This window comes from Lonchura striata, chromosome 1 (genome assembly GCF_046129695.1).
Source record: "Lonchura striata isolate bLonStr1 chromosome 1, bLonStr1.mat, whole genome shotgun sequence".
NCBI classification, from domain to species: Eukaryota; Metazoa; Chordata; class Aves; order Passeriformes; family Estrildidae; genus Lonchura; species Lonchura striata.
Window position 1 is genome coordinate 5,543,837 of NC_134603.1, and position 12,422 is coordinate 5,556,258.

At 42.4% G+C, this 12,422-nt stretch overlaps 1 protein-coding gene across 3 annotated transcripts in view; it reads left to right on the forward strand.

Moving 5' to 3' along the window:
* TRAPPC9 (trafficking protein particle complex subunit 9) overlaps positions 1-12,114 on the forward strand; it is a 453,375-nt gene extending 441,261 nt beyond the window's left edge. For all 3 annotated transcript variants that reach the window (XM_021532473.3, XM_021532475.2, XM_077781898.1), the window contains 2 exons: positions 1,658-1,881; positions 8,928-12,114. In XM_021532473.3, the coding sequence (XP_021388148.1) occupies positions 1,658-1,881; positions 8,928-9,107 (404 nt within the window). In that variant the 3' untranslated portion in view covers positions 9,108-12,114. The remainder of the gene's footprint in view (positions 1-1,657; positions 1,882-8,927) is intronic.
* Positions 12,115-12,422: the final 308 nt, after the last annotated feature.

The following is a 12,422-nucleotide window of genomic DNA, read 5'->3' on the forward strand; positions in this document are numbered from 1 at the left end:
ATGACCCTGCATTGGAGTCTCCCCAGTGTGTCCATGGCTGTCTTGTAATGAGGAGCCAGAGCTGGACACAGCACTCCAGGACTCTTCAACAGTGTTCTAATTGTCAAAAAAAAAAAAAAAAAAAAAAAAAAAAAAAAAAAAAGGAAAGTTTGGAACAGGGGCTGTTCCAACTGGGACACCAACCCCGGTTTTGGACAGCTTCAGCTTGAGCACTGAAGGGCTTTTTTGTGCTCTTCTTGCTAAACCTCTTGTATCTGATGCTGCTGCATTTGGGCAGCTTTGGTTAAGGAGAGGTTTTCATCTGGGTACCTAAACTTTGCTGGCCTGACCTCTGGAGTAAATGTTCCTGTCTGAACTTTTTTCTTCTCTGGCAATAACTTTGGTTTGTTTTTTATCCAGTGGCTGTGTTGAGGCTTGTTCAGTTTGCCAATCTAAAGACCATCACAAAAATATGCATAATTTTGTAATTTTTGTCCAAGGCAACAAAACACAACAAAGATTAAAAAAAAATCACTTTGGTGTAATTTCTTTCTCCTGTGAAAACTCCTGAAGTATAAAAATAGTGTCTTTCCTTGAAGAAGGGGTATTACTAAAATTCAGTGCAGAGGATTAATGTGAATAATATGATGTATGTCAAAAGGCAAGCAACTGACGAGGAGCAGGAGTGATGGAAATGCCCCATGGGCATATGAGATTGTGGGGATAGGTACTCACACAAAGGATGCTTTCTTACATGTGCCCAGGGCTTTCTCTTATCTCTGAACATGAACCCATAGTGAAATAGAAATGTTCCTGTATTAATAGTGCATTGGAGATAACCCTCATCTGAAAAATACAGTAAAACTGCACAACTGGGAACCCTTTCAGAGCAGGGAATTGGACTGGCAATTTCATAGTGTGTTGGTAATGAAACATTTTAGTTCTGTATAAGCAAATGGGCAAGGTTAATGGACACATTACTCTGGCTGTCATTGTCCCAGCAGTAACCAATTTAGAGGCTTTATATTTTCTGCTGTCCCAGTAAGGGAAAGAAAAGTAGAAAATTAAAAATAGAAATCCCAGAGTGATTTAAAGTGCAAAGAGTGAACAAGCTTGTAGTACTCTGGTATAATTTTTAAATCCCTCTTTTACTTATAATCTGTACTTTAATTTATGTATTACATTGCAAATTCTGCCAATGTCTGTCCTGCTCCAAAAGCTCACCTCTGTACGGAAGGATTTATTCTGGCTGTAACACATGAGTATGGGCCTCCAGCCCTGGATCTCTCTAGCTGTTGTTTGTGTTGATGGCTCCTGTTTGTATTTCCCTTCACCTCATGCTGTTGACTTGCAGAACCATGAGAAATGGTCTGTGGCTTTGGCCTTCAAGGGAGGTGGTTAAAAAGTATCTTCTGGTGCCTGTGTATAAATCATAATTGTGTTTTTTTCACAGCTCTTTCAACAGCTGTGGACAGATATCAGGCCCTCATGGGCTGGTTTTTCTCAAGTAGGTGCCCTGCACAACAGCACAGCACCGGGTTTCCTTTTCCAGAATTAACTGTCCCACACTCCTGGTTTCACCGAGGTTGCTTTTGTCTTGTTGAGCCTCCTGCCAAGATTGATGCTGTTTCTGAAGCAGGTGTCCAGCATAATGAGGACTCTTTTTCTTGATTTGCAGACATCCTGGTTGATGGCAAGGTGTGTGACTGCGACGCAGTGGTGACCTGCCAGGTGGGGGACCCTGTCCCCTTGCAGGTGAAGTTGACCAACTGGAGCAAGCACAGCGTGGGGCCCTTTGCTCTGACCATGATGCCCTACCAGGATTACCAGAATGGGGTGCACAACTACGAGCTGCAGGATGCCATCACCTTCGTGGGCTCCAACACCTTCTACATCGACACCGTGAGTTGTCTGATCGCAAGTATCAGGATTTTGAATGATGTGCATTTGTAAGGGGCTTCATTACTCTATTGTGCATTTTAAAGCAGATTAATTTTTGGAAAGCCCCATGATTATGGCAGCTATTGCTAACAGCGCTGCTGTGTTCATCTGGAATGGTCTCTCAGAAATGGTTTAAGACTGCAATTTCCTACCATGAAAACCACTAGTAAATTATCAGAGGCAGCAATTTCTGGTCACTCCAGATCTGGCTGAATGTGAATGGGTTACCCTAGATTGAATGTTCAATACCATATTGCCAGTCCCTTGAGTCTCCCAGCGCAGCCTGCAGTAATAGATTTTAAATAACTTTTTTTTTTTCCTTAGTCCATAAGAAACATTCCCCAGGCTAAGCCAAGGAACTCAGCAAATCAGTTTTAGTCAGGTCCTGAGGAAACGCAACAGACTGCAAAAAGAAAATGCTAAGCATTAATGGCCAATCTGATGAGCTGGTTCATTTCCTGGATGCTTAGCATACTGTTATAAAACCATAAAGAAATGCATAAAATGAGGCAAAAAAGTGCCCCTTTTTAAAAACAATTGAGATTATGATTTTTCTCTCAATTTCTCTAGAAAATTCAAGTCTAGGAGCTTTTCACTTTTAGGCAAGACACTGAAAATACAGATAACACTAGCATCTCCCACATCTTTCCCTCCCAAAAATACAACAACAAAATACCTGGAATGAAAATTCACAGTCAGTGCTGCAGAATGGAATGAGCAGCATTTCTGGTAACTCATTAAATAAACATGAAGAATGGGGTGAGTGTTTGAGATAGTGCTTAGGACCTTTGTTTAGGTCAGCTCTTCAGATTGGTAATAAAATGTACCTGTCAAAATTAAATATATAAGTGAACCTTAGTTAGAAAGAAATTAAAGGTTAATCACAGAGAGATAGTCACCATGCATATTTTTCAATTACGCATCACAGAAGAAAATATTTCTAAAAGCTAATGAGCATGAAATATACCATCAGCTTGATTTTTAATGGGGGCTAACTGCATTCTTGTAGCTGAATAATTTAAATATGCCAGCAGAAATCATCCAGGGATGGCTTTCTTTGACTCTGGTTCTGACAATGTGGAGTTTTTAATCAGGGTGGTGGTGTTTGGATGCCCAGCTGCCAAAGGGCCTGACCCTCCAGGCTAATGAGGGAAAAGGGAGATGTCAGTGTGATGTATTCTTACCTTCTGATTGAGTCTCCTATGGGGCAAAAAGTCAGGAGGTCACATCTCTGGTGCCTGCCCAGGCAGCCTTCTCATACGTTACGGTCCCTGCCTTTGCCCCACTGCTCAGTATTTTGACATTTCTCCTGTAAACACAATCCCCAAGAAGTTAAAAATAGAATTGTTTTCTGCTGCTTGTCCTCCTTTCCATACAAAAAGGTGAAATGAACAAAATGTCGACTCTTAGGCAAGAAGTGTTACATTTCAGTGTGTGTAGTGTGGATGCTACACAGGCTCCTAGGGAAAGTGCTTGGTCACGTTCTTTGGGGCTAGAGCCCTGATTGTGGAAAAGAATCCTTTATGTCTGCCAGAGGCCCTTTCTCCCCTCATAATAACTAATTTAGGAACAGAAAATAGATTTCAGAAACTTCCACCTGTCTTGGGGGGACAAGGAAAGCACTGGTTTGTGCATTTGATGCTTTGGGGAAGAACCGCCATACTCAGAATTGTGCTTATGCTCTGAGTTTGGCCAAAAATCAGACAGGAGTAGTTTAAAAAAATCAAAGAAGCTCATGTCTGGGTGAGCTGAAAGACAGAGTTTCTCTTTTTTATAAATAAAAATTGAGATACTGGACCAGATTCCCTACTGGTTTTCAACTCAGTGCTGCTGTATGGAAGCTGTTAAAAATGTCCCCACCACTTTTCTAACCTGATTTCATGGGTACTTGACTATTTTCCTTGTTTAGTAGAAGTGGCTTGAGGTGCTGCCCTTTCCCAGTTGCTTGTGAAAGATGCTTCCCTCTCCCCCAGCAGGCCCATCAGGACAGACACTGAGAGCACTTGTTTCTGACCAAAGTTGTCCAGTTTAGCAAAAATGACATTGGTCAGCAGTTTAAGTTAATTGGGCTGACTTCACACTGACACTAGCACAGGGATGCTGACATGATTTATTGCAGGGCTGAGCTGGGTGGGAGGAAGGATGGAGAATCAAGTCTGGTTTGGTGTATCACTGGTGCGTGGTCAAGAATGAGTGGGAGCATCAGGTATTGCAGCAAGGGCAGACACTCCTCACACCCTGAGAATTCACTCTGTTGTCATGCAGGAACTTCATTATTGGGACAAAAAAACCCCAACAGATCCCTCTGTCTTCCTAAGTGTTAGTTTCAGATTAAGTCTTATGCTCAAAAATTATTATTTTTGGTTCCAGACTAAAAAGTCTCAAAGCAGTTTCTGCTGCTACCTGGAAGACAGGGGGCATATACAGGAATTTTAAGGATGCACATGCTACTTTGCAGCATGAATATAAATTGTTGAAAGGGCAAAAGTCACAAAATTTTGTATTTCCCTTTCTTGTGCCTTGAAGTCCAAATTAGAAGATTTATCTTGGAAGTAATGTAATGATGCTCATTCACCTCTTTGTGCTTTTAACTCAGTTCGATGCAGCAGCCTGGGTTTGTGTCACAAAGTCTCTGCTGGATATGCTACTTCAAAAAGCAAAGTCTTTTCTGGAAAATTTTGAAGGATATTGAGTTATTTCCATGCATTTTAAATTAAGTAAAGTCTGCATTTTTAAGCACAACTTCTAATTTGGCTAACCTTACTTTTCTCTGTATTTGACAGAAAAAGTGACTTTCTCCATTATGACTTAAATATTTGACATTTTTTATTCAGTGGGTGATTTTGAAACATGAGTTAACATGATGGACTTACCCATTAAAATACAGTGGATTTTTTTTTTTTTTTATCTTGCTTCACAACATAAAGTTTATTAAATTTTCATAGTTCTTACCTCTGGTTTTTGTTGAATAATTAGTTGATCAGACAGAGTTGCTTTTTTGCCAAATTAAAACCTAAAATATTGCCTTCTGTGGAGAATCCTGTAACTCTCAGCAATCCATCCTCTCTTGTTGTTCCTGCTTGTGCCATTACTTATCCTCAAGCAGGATTTTTTCCTGTGTGTGTTATCATGCACAAGCTCAAGCGATTGGTAGTGGGAGATGAGGAGAAATTCATTAGTAGATGGTCATTTTGAATCAGCTCAGAAGCCATGGTGAACATTTGCTCACTTCTGGCAGGTCCTCTGTGGCCCATCTGGAACAAATTATTTTTCTTGGCACTGTTTTATTCACACTGTAAACTCTTTGGGGCAGCGAGCAGTAGCTGGCAGCAGCCCTAATCTCCAACTGAGCTCCCTAAGTACTACAGCAGTATAAATAAGTAGTAATTAGTTCTAAGCAATCGCAGTCCCACATGGTAGCCTAAATCAGGGAAGGATTAGGACGCAGCTAGAAACTTAATTTTTCTTCTATCTTGGTGGAACAAAGGAGTAATGTGGACCTTTTTCATTGATTTTCGATCATTATTTTCCGAGGTACGAGCTGCTCCTCTTTGTTTCCATGAATGGTGGAATTTTAATAAAACCTGTTTTAGCTCTGCCCTGACATGGGAATGTCAGCATCCTGATGAATGATTCAACAGACACAGAGGCACAGATCTGGGCAGTGGCACCACCAGAGCTGCGTGCTGCTGGACTGGAGGACAACATGGATTTGGTCTGGGTCAGGCACGAGTCGTGTTCCTCACAGCTGAGCTGGGTCAGGCACTGCAGGCTGTGGGGTGGTGTGTCCTGCCAGCTCCAGAGGTGACCACCTGAATGGCTGAGCAAGTCATCAGAGCTTATGCAGCTTAGGGAACATTTTGCCTCATTCTGCATTTGATCAGGTGAGTCCTTGAATTGAGCAGCTGGCTTAGATGTGGACATCCACTTTACAGACATTGGGGTGGATTCAGTTCCAGACTGAGACACCTGAATGAGGAGGTGTTACCAGGGGTGCTGGCCCACTAAGCTCCCATGAGTCCATGGAGGTGTGGTCAGCAGCAGGTAGAACCTGGCTCATTAACACAGGGCTGAGATTCAGTTGCCTAAAAGTAGATGTTTGCCATCACACAGGTGCTGTGGGTATCTTACCAGGCACCAGGTGCTGCCAGAAATCCTGTAAGACATCCTGGGCATCTTCCCAGTTCTGTGCAGGTGTCTCAGTGCCTTAGGCCATCACATTGCCTGTGTTTAGGCAACTCTATTCTGGCTCTGCAAAGCTGCCTAGGGAGACCATTCTGTGCCTGCTCCATTGTCTCATTGACTAGGTATCTTCCTTTTGTAGTGTAGTTTGGACACCTTGGAGTCCTAAATGTAGGTTTAACCTCAAAATTAGTCCTGTGCCTGGTGTAGCAGCTGGGCTGGATGTGACCCTCTACTGATCTGACTGCTGCAGCTGAATGTCTGATCTTTTGGGAATCTTTGTAGGCAGCCACACTGGAGACTCAGCCTTACATTCCAAAGTTGGTTCCTATTTTGAAGGAAACCTCTTGTAACTTCTGCAGAGCCACTTACACTTGATCAAGGTGAAGGTTTCAAGCTCATTTTTCTTCCCTGTTTCTTCTCCAAACCACAAGTGTTGATACAGCGGCTGTGGCACAGCAGATGTGGGTAGAGCCCAAACCATGACTGTGGTGTTTGGTGTTGATGCTGATGAGCCTGAAGCCTCCTTCCTGCTTGCCAAGGGCTCTGAGCTGTGCTGTGACAGACATTCCTTCATGGTTCAGTGAGATCAGGAAACATGGACCAGGAGCCTGACACAGCTAAGGGTGCACAGGAGGCTTCGTTTGCTGTTTGCCTGCACCCACTGCTGGCATTAGTGCCTGCCTCTGCCCTCCTCTGGGTGAAAGTCAATCAGTTCCAATGAGGCAGAAGTGAGGCAGGCAGCCCTGGGAGAAGGGGAAGGAGAGAGAGGGGACATGGCTGGATGTTGTTCTGTGTGTCCAGACGGAGGGCCAGAGGGCAGGAATTGTACCCAGCGAGGAGGGGAGATGCCAAGGACGGGGTCAGTGAACAGCTGTGGCTGCTCTGATCCTTCACGTGGATGGCACGAGGCTGATGCAAGTTTGCTGTAGGTCAGCAGAAGTACTCAGCTCCAAAACCAAAGGGAGCCTGGGCTCTCCAGCTCTGAGGATGTGGTTGCTTGTGAACAGACAGGCCCTTGTGCAGGAGCTGCCATTTAGAGTCATAGAAGTACAGAATGGTTTGGATTGGAACTTAAAGCTCATCTCATTCCAGCCCCTCTGCCATAGGCAGGGACACCTTCTTCTATCCCAGGTTTCTCCTGGCCTTGAACACTTCCAGGGGTGAGGCATTCATAGATTCCCAGGGCAGCCTGTGCCAGAGCCTCACCACCCTCACAGTAAAGAATTTTTTCCATATATGTATCCTAAATTTCCCCACTTTAAATTTGATCCCATTACTCTTTGTCCTGTCACTACAGATCCTTATGGAGAGCCTTTTCCAGCTTCTCTGTAGCTCCTTCAAACACTGGAAGGTGCTGTGAGGCCTCCATTCAACCTTCTCTTCTCCAGGCTGAGCAACCCAAACTTTCTCGGCCTGTCTTCATAGAAAAGCTGCTCCAGTACCTTTAGCAACTTTGTGGCTCCTCTCTGGACTTCTTCCAGTTTAGGGAGGTCCAACAAAGCTGACTGATAGCCCAGGGGACTATACAAGATACATGTCTCCTGGCTAAAGAACCCAGCAGTGAAAGTCCAAAAAACAGCTAGAACAGGAGAAAATGGAAACAGCTCATTCCCTTCACTTCTAAAAGCTACAGAGAATCTGCCTTGTGGAAGGTCGTGGCTGCAAGTTTTCAACTCTCTGAAATATTCTTGAGTTTCCTCCATCCCTGAAATCTTCTGTTGATCATTTGCCTTCCCCCTCAGCCCCACCATGACCTTCCCATCATCCCTGTTCTGGTCTTCCCAAGCAGTGGCAAGTTGTCTTTCAGCAAAAGGTGTCCACGAGCACTTTCCCAGTTCACACCCCATTGTCCATGTCCCAGTTTACCATGCAATGAAATTTTTTGTAGTGGGGAACAGCCCTGATCACCTGTCTCAGAACCTCAACCTTTATTGGGATTTTTCTGCTTGGATGAAGCTGCCTTTTCACAATTTTTGGAAAAATTCCGTCCAGTGGAATGGCTTTGTGTTGATTTAGTGTTTTGCATTTGCTGTAACTTTAACTCAGTTCTAGGCATCCTGAAACTGGATTTAACATCTTGTGGAAGCAGATACTAATTCAAACATTATCACATGCTGAACAGTGGTGGGAGTGTTAAAGTTAGAAATTACTGAAGTGTCTTGCTGAAATGATGGACTGAGATATATTATTTGTTGTGAAGATATGGATTGTGGATGGATTTGTGATGAAGGAACATACATAAATGTAGAAACAGTGTGAACTCTGTATATTTAATTTGGACAAGTAAAATCAGGATGGCTACTGTTTCTGGGAAGTTTCTTGCTAAACTTCATTATTTCAATGATAGTCACCTAAGTTCCTGATCAGAATTTGCAGTCAGATTGTGTCTCAGTAATAAGTGAGAATGAATTTACTTACTGCTAATCTGTTAAATGGTGTTTAAACCATGTATTTAACATTAATTCAGATATGTGATTTAAAACTTTATTAGAGATGTTGGTAAATAAAGTCCAAGGAGAGATTTAGGGTGATCTCTACCTTAAACAAATTGTGTTTTCGAATCAGTGACTCCTAAAGGTTCATTTTCTGTTTTGAGCTCTGGAACAGGTTTACTGCATGAGTGAAAAACAGGATTAATTTCTTAGAGTAATGTTTTTACTAGAATAGGGATGAGATGTTTACTCCTTTTTGTATGAAAGCATTATTAAGATGTGAATCTGGAGTACTCTGAGATCCTTTGAAGGAGCTAATGAATTGCAAACTGCAATCCATTTACTTTGTTGATGGTTTATTTGTACTGATTTTTGTATTCTCTTTGCCAGGTAAAGCCAACCAAAGACTCTGTGTACTTTGGAGCACTTCTCTTCCTCTACACGGGTGATTTCTACCTGAATATCAAATTCCATGAAGACAACTGCAGCAGGGAGCTGCCTCTGTCCTGGCTCTGCCTTCCCAGTGTCCACATCCGTGCCACAGAGCCCGTGGTCCCAACCAAGCTGTAAATGCACTTTGTGCTCCTTGATTACCCACAGCACACAGCCATGCTTGGCACATCCTCTGCTTGACCCCAGCTTGTTCTGTCCAACCCCAGGACACAGTCTCTGCTTTGGAGGAACAGCTGAACACTTTCTGAATTGGCTGATAGTCATTTGGACAGCTGCTTTAGCTAATTTCAGAGGGAGAGAGAGATTATAACTATGCTGAAGTTTTCCTCTGTTTCCAGAAAGCCTTTGAAACTATATGCATTGTACTTCAATATACTCCATTGACATCAGTGGTTTGAAAGAGTCTTGAGGGCTGAATTTTGCAATGTGTTTGAAGGTCTTAAATCCTGTTTGAATAATCCTGTTTGATCATTTTTCAATAAGATTTGTGTTATCTGTATGAAATTACTGCTGATTTATGCTGAACCCATGGCATATTCCCTTGGGATATAGATCTCTGTTAGATTTGTTCACTGTCTTGCTCTTGTTTATTTGTTTGCTGAGAATTTGGTGTCTTTGGTAGCAAATAGAAGTAGTGGTGCTTTTTAGTGTGTTACTGAAAGTAAGAATAGCCTCCAGTTATTCTCTCCCTCCCCTGAGCCCAGTGCCACTTGCTCCTGGTAAAGTCACTGCCTTTAGTTTGGCAGATCTATGAACTAGAAAGGAGAGAGGGTGAGGAAGAGCAGAAGAGTTTTGTCCTTGAGAGAATAAATAAGCCAACTTTTGGGCTGCCTAAGGCTTGGCTGTGAGTTTAGGTTTTCACAGTTCTGTTTTACACCGTCATAGTCACTTGAAACATTTGCAGACTCTTAAAGGTCCACCAGAATTAATGAGATGATCATTAATATAACTTTTTGTGAGTTTCTGCAAACTCTTCTTATCAGATTTTTCATAGTAATATACTGCTTTTTAAATGTGTCTCCTTTTTCCTTTTTTTTTTTTTTCTTTTTTTCTTTTTGGTTTTCCTAAGGTTTGGGGTTTTTTTAAGTTTAATTATTAGGCAGTTAAGGCCATGGAATTCCTGAATGTGAAAGTAGTTGTTGAATGTACTGATAATTTATCCTATGTTTCAGAATAATGTTTTTGTATAGTGAGACATGTTTTTACCCCATGTAAAGCAGGAAGATGTCTTAGCTGTATGATTAATACATTATTTTGTGGATCATATGTTTAAAACCTATCTCAGTCTTTTCTCAAATACATAGTTAAATTTGGTGGTAGTATGCTTTGGGGGTGGATACACCAAGATGTGGCAGGGACACTCCAGTTAGCTCTACATTATTTAAATCTACATGTACAACCTCTTTGCAGATTCTTTGTTTCTTTAGAATTCATGCAAACACAGGCCCCCACTGAATGCCTGGCCTAACCCTTCCTGCTCAGTTCTGGCTCTCTGCATCATGCCCAGGGGGACTTTTAGATGTGCCTGGTGTTTTCCACAGGAAAGACAGTGCTCCAAACCCCATTCATTGCATGCTTGCAAGTGACTGTTCATCCTAAATATATTCCCAACCAGAGGGACTGTGGCTGTAGCATGTTAGCTGCATTTCCAGTGTATGCAGGGTATTATCTCTAAAAACCTGTGTTGTGGCAGTGTTATCTAAGTCTGTGCTTGAGCTGTGGCTCTGGACTCAGCCTTGAAAGTGGAGTTTTCAGTCTTGACCTGCTGGAAATCTGAGCCCTGCTGAAGGTTTATTTGCAATGATTCACTGCTCTGTCAGTGAGGTCCAGTAACAAAACTGTTCCTTAGACTGGCACTGGCTCTGGGCCTGAGACACCCCTGGAAAAAAGGGTCCCACAGCTGAGCTGGGCCTGTTTTTCTGTGCTGGTGGAGCTTAGCTGACCAGATTGGGCCATGAGGCTGAATTCTCTGTCACTGGATAGGCAACACACAGAAAAATAAGATCCGAGGAGAGCAGGAACTGAAACCAGTATATCTTCTCTGTAAAAGCTGGGTTTTGACATGAGTGTCTGTACCATGTTGCACAACACTGTTGCAGTAAAATCCAAATTGGGTTTTAGTGCTCCCAGAAGATAATCTGCAGATTCTAGGAATACACTTAAGGTTTTATAAGGACCAAATTGAAATAAAAATATTGTAAAGTAGATGCTGTTGCAGTGAGGATTCTTCAATTTATCCAGCTAAGGGACTGTTCTCTACTTAATTTTTGACAGTGTTCTCTGAGAAGAGAGGGTCTTGTTCTGTGGAGCCCGTCCTGGGATGCAACATTCCTGTGCCTTTTACTTAGACAGGATCCTTATCTACAGCCCACTGAAGCTGTTGGAATGGGAACAGGCTTTATTATAACAAAAGCTGGCTGCATATTTTCTAGGTATCCAATATGCCATTATAAATCTGAAATATGTGTGCATAAATAGAAGTTCTTATGTGTGATCTGACCCTTAAGGGTCTATCTGTTCATTATATAGCAGACTCCTCTGTCCCTTGTCAACTTGGACACTTAGTTGCTTTTGGCATTTATGATATCTTCCCCAATTTTCTCAGACTTCTACTTGTCTTGGTGAGGGAGATGAAACACAAGAAGTTCTTTCTGGGGATCACTTTTAACTTGTCCAGAAGGAAGATATTTAAGGGTATGTGTAATTTGGAGAAGGGTTGAGGGAAAGGTGCTTAAAATCACTGGGGTTGCTGCCAGGATTGGTCCTTGTACTGCTTGAAAGAAGGATGATACCTTTCTTATCTGCTTTCCTTTTTCAGTACTGAAAACTTATTTTTTTTTCTCTGAAACACCCAGCAATTATTTTGAACATGATGAGCTGAGCTGTTCATTGTAAATCTGATACGAACCAGTGGCTGCAATAAATTATTCCTAATTTAAATGGCCATTGCTGAGAGCAGATGTTGATCCCATGTATGAATGCACTGGAGAAGCATAAGTTATGTAACTTTAACTGAATAAATACTTGTGGCTTGTTATTTATACCTCTGCTAATCTCTTTAGTCTGTAGCTCTTGGTTGTGTTGTGTGTTTTGCTGATAATAATGCATATCTCTTGATTCTGCATTGTGTCTCTGAAACAATGTGTTGGACCCTGGAACTGAAATTTCAACTTCACTCAAACTTTCTCTTCCTAGATGGACTCAGAGGTGGTGAACCCTGTCTGCTCCACAGTGTGGCTCCTGTGTCAGTGCCTATTCACTGTCCACTGAGGAGAGGGAGAGGCACTCACATGAAAGTCAATAAATGGGCAGAGGTTGTGTCCAGGAAGGTTTAGGTTGGATATTAGGTAAAGATTCTTCACTCAGAGGGTGGCTGGGTGCTGGAACAAGCTCCCCAGGGAAGGGGTCACAGCCCAATAGAGCTCAAGAAGT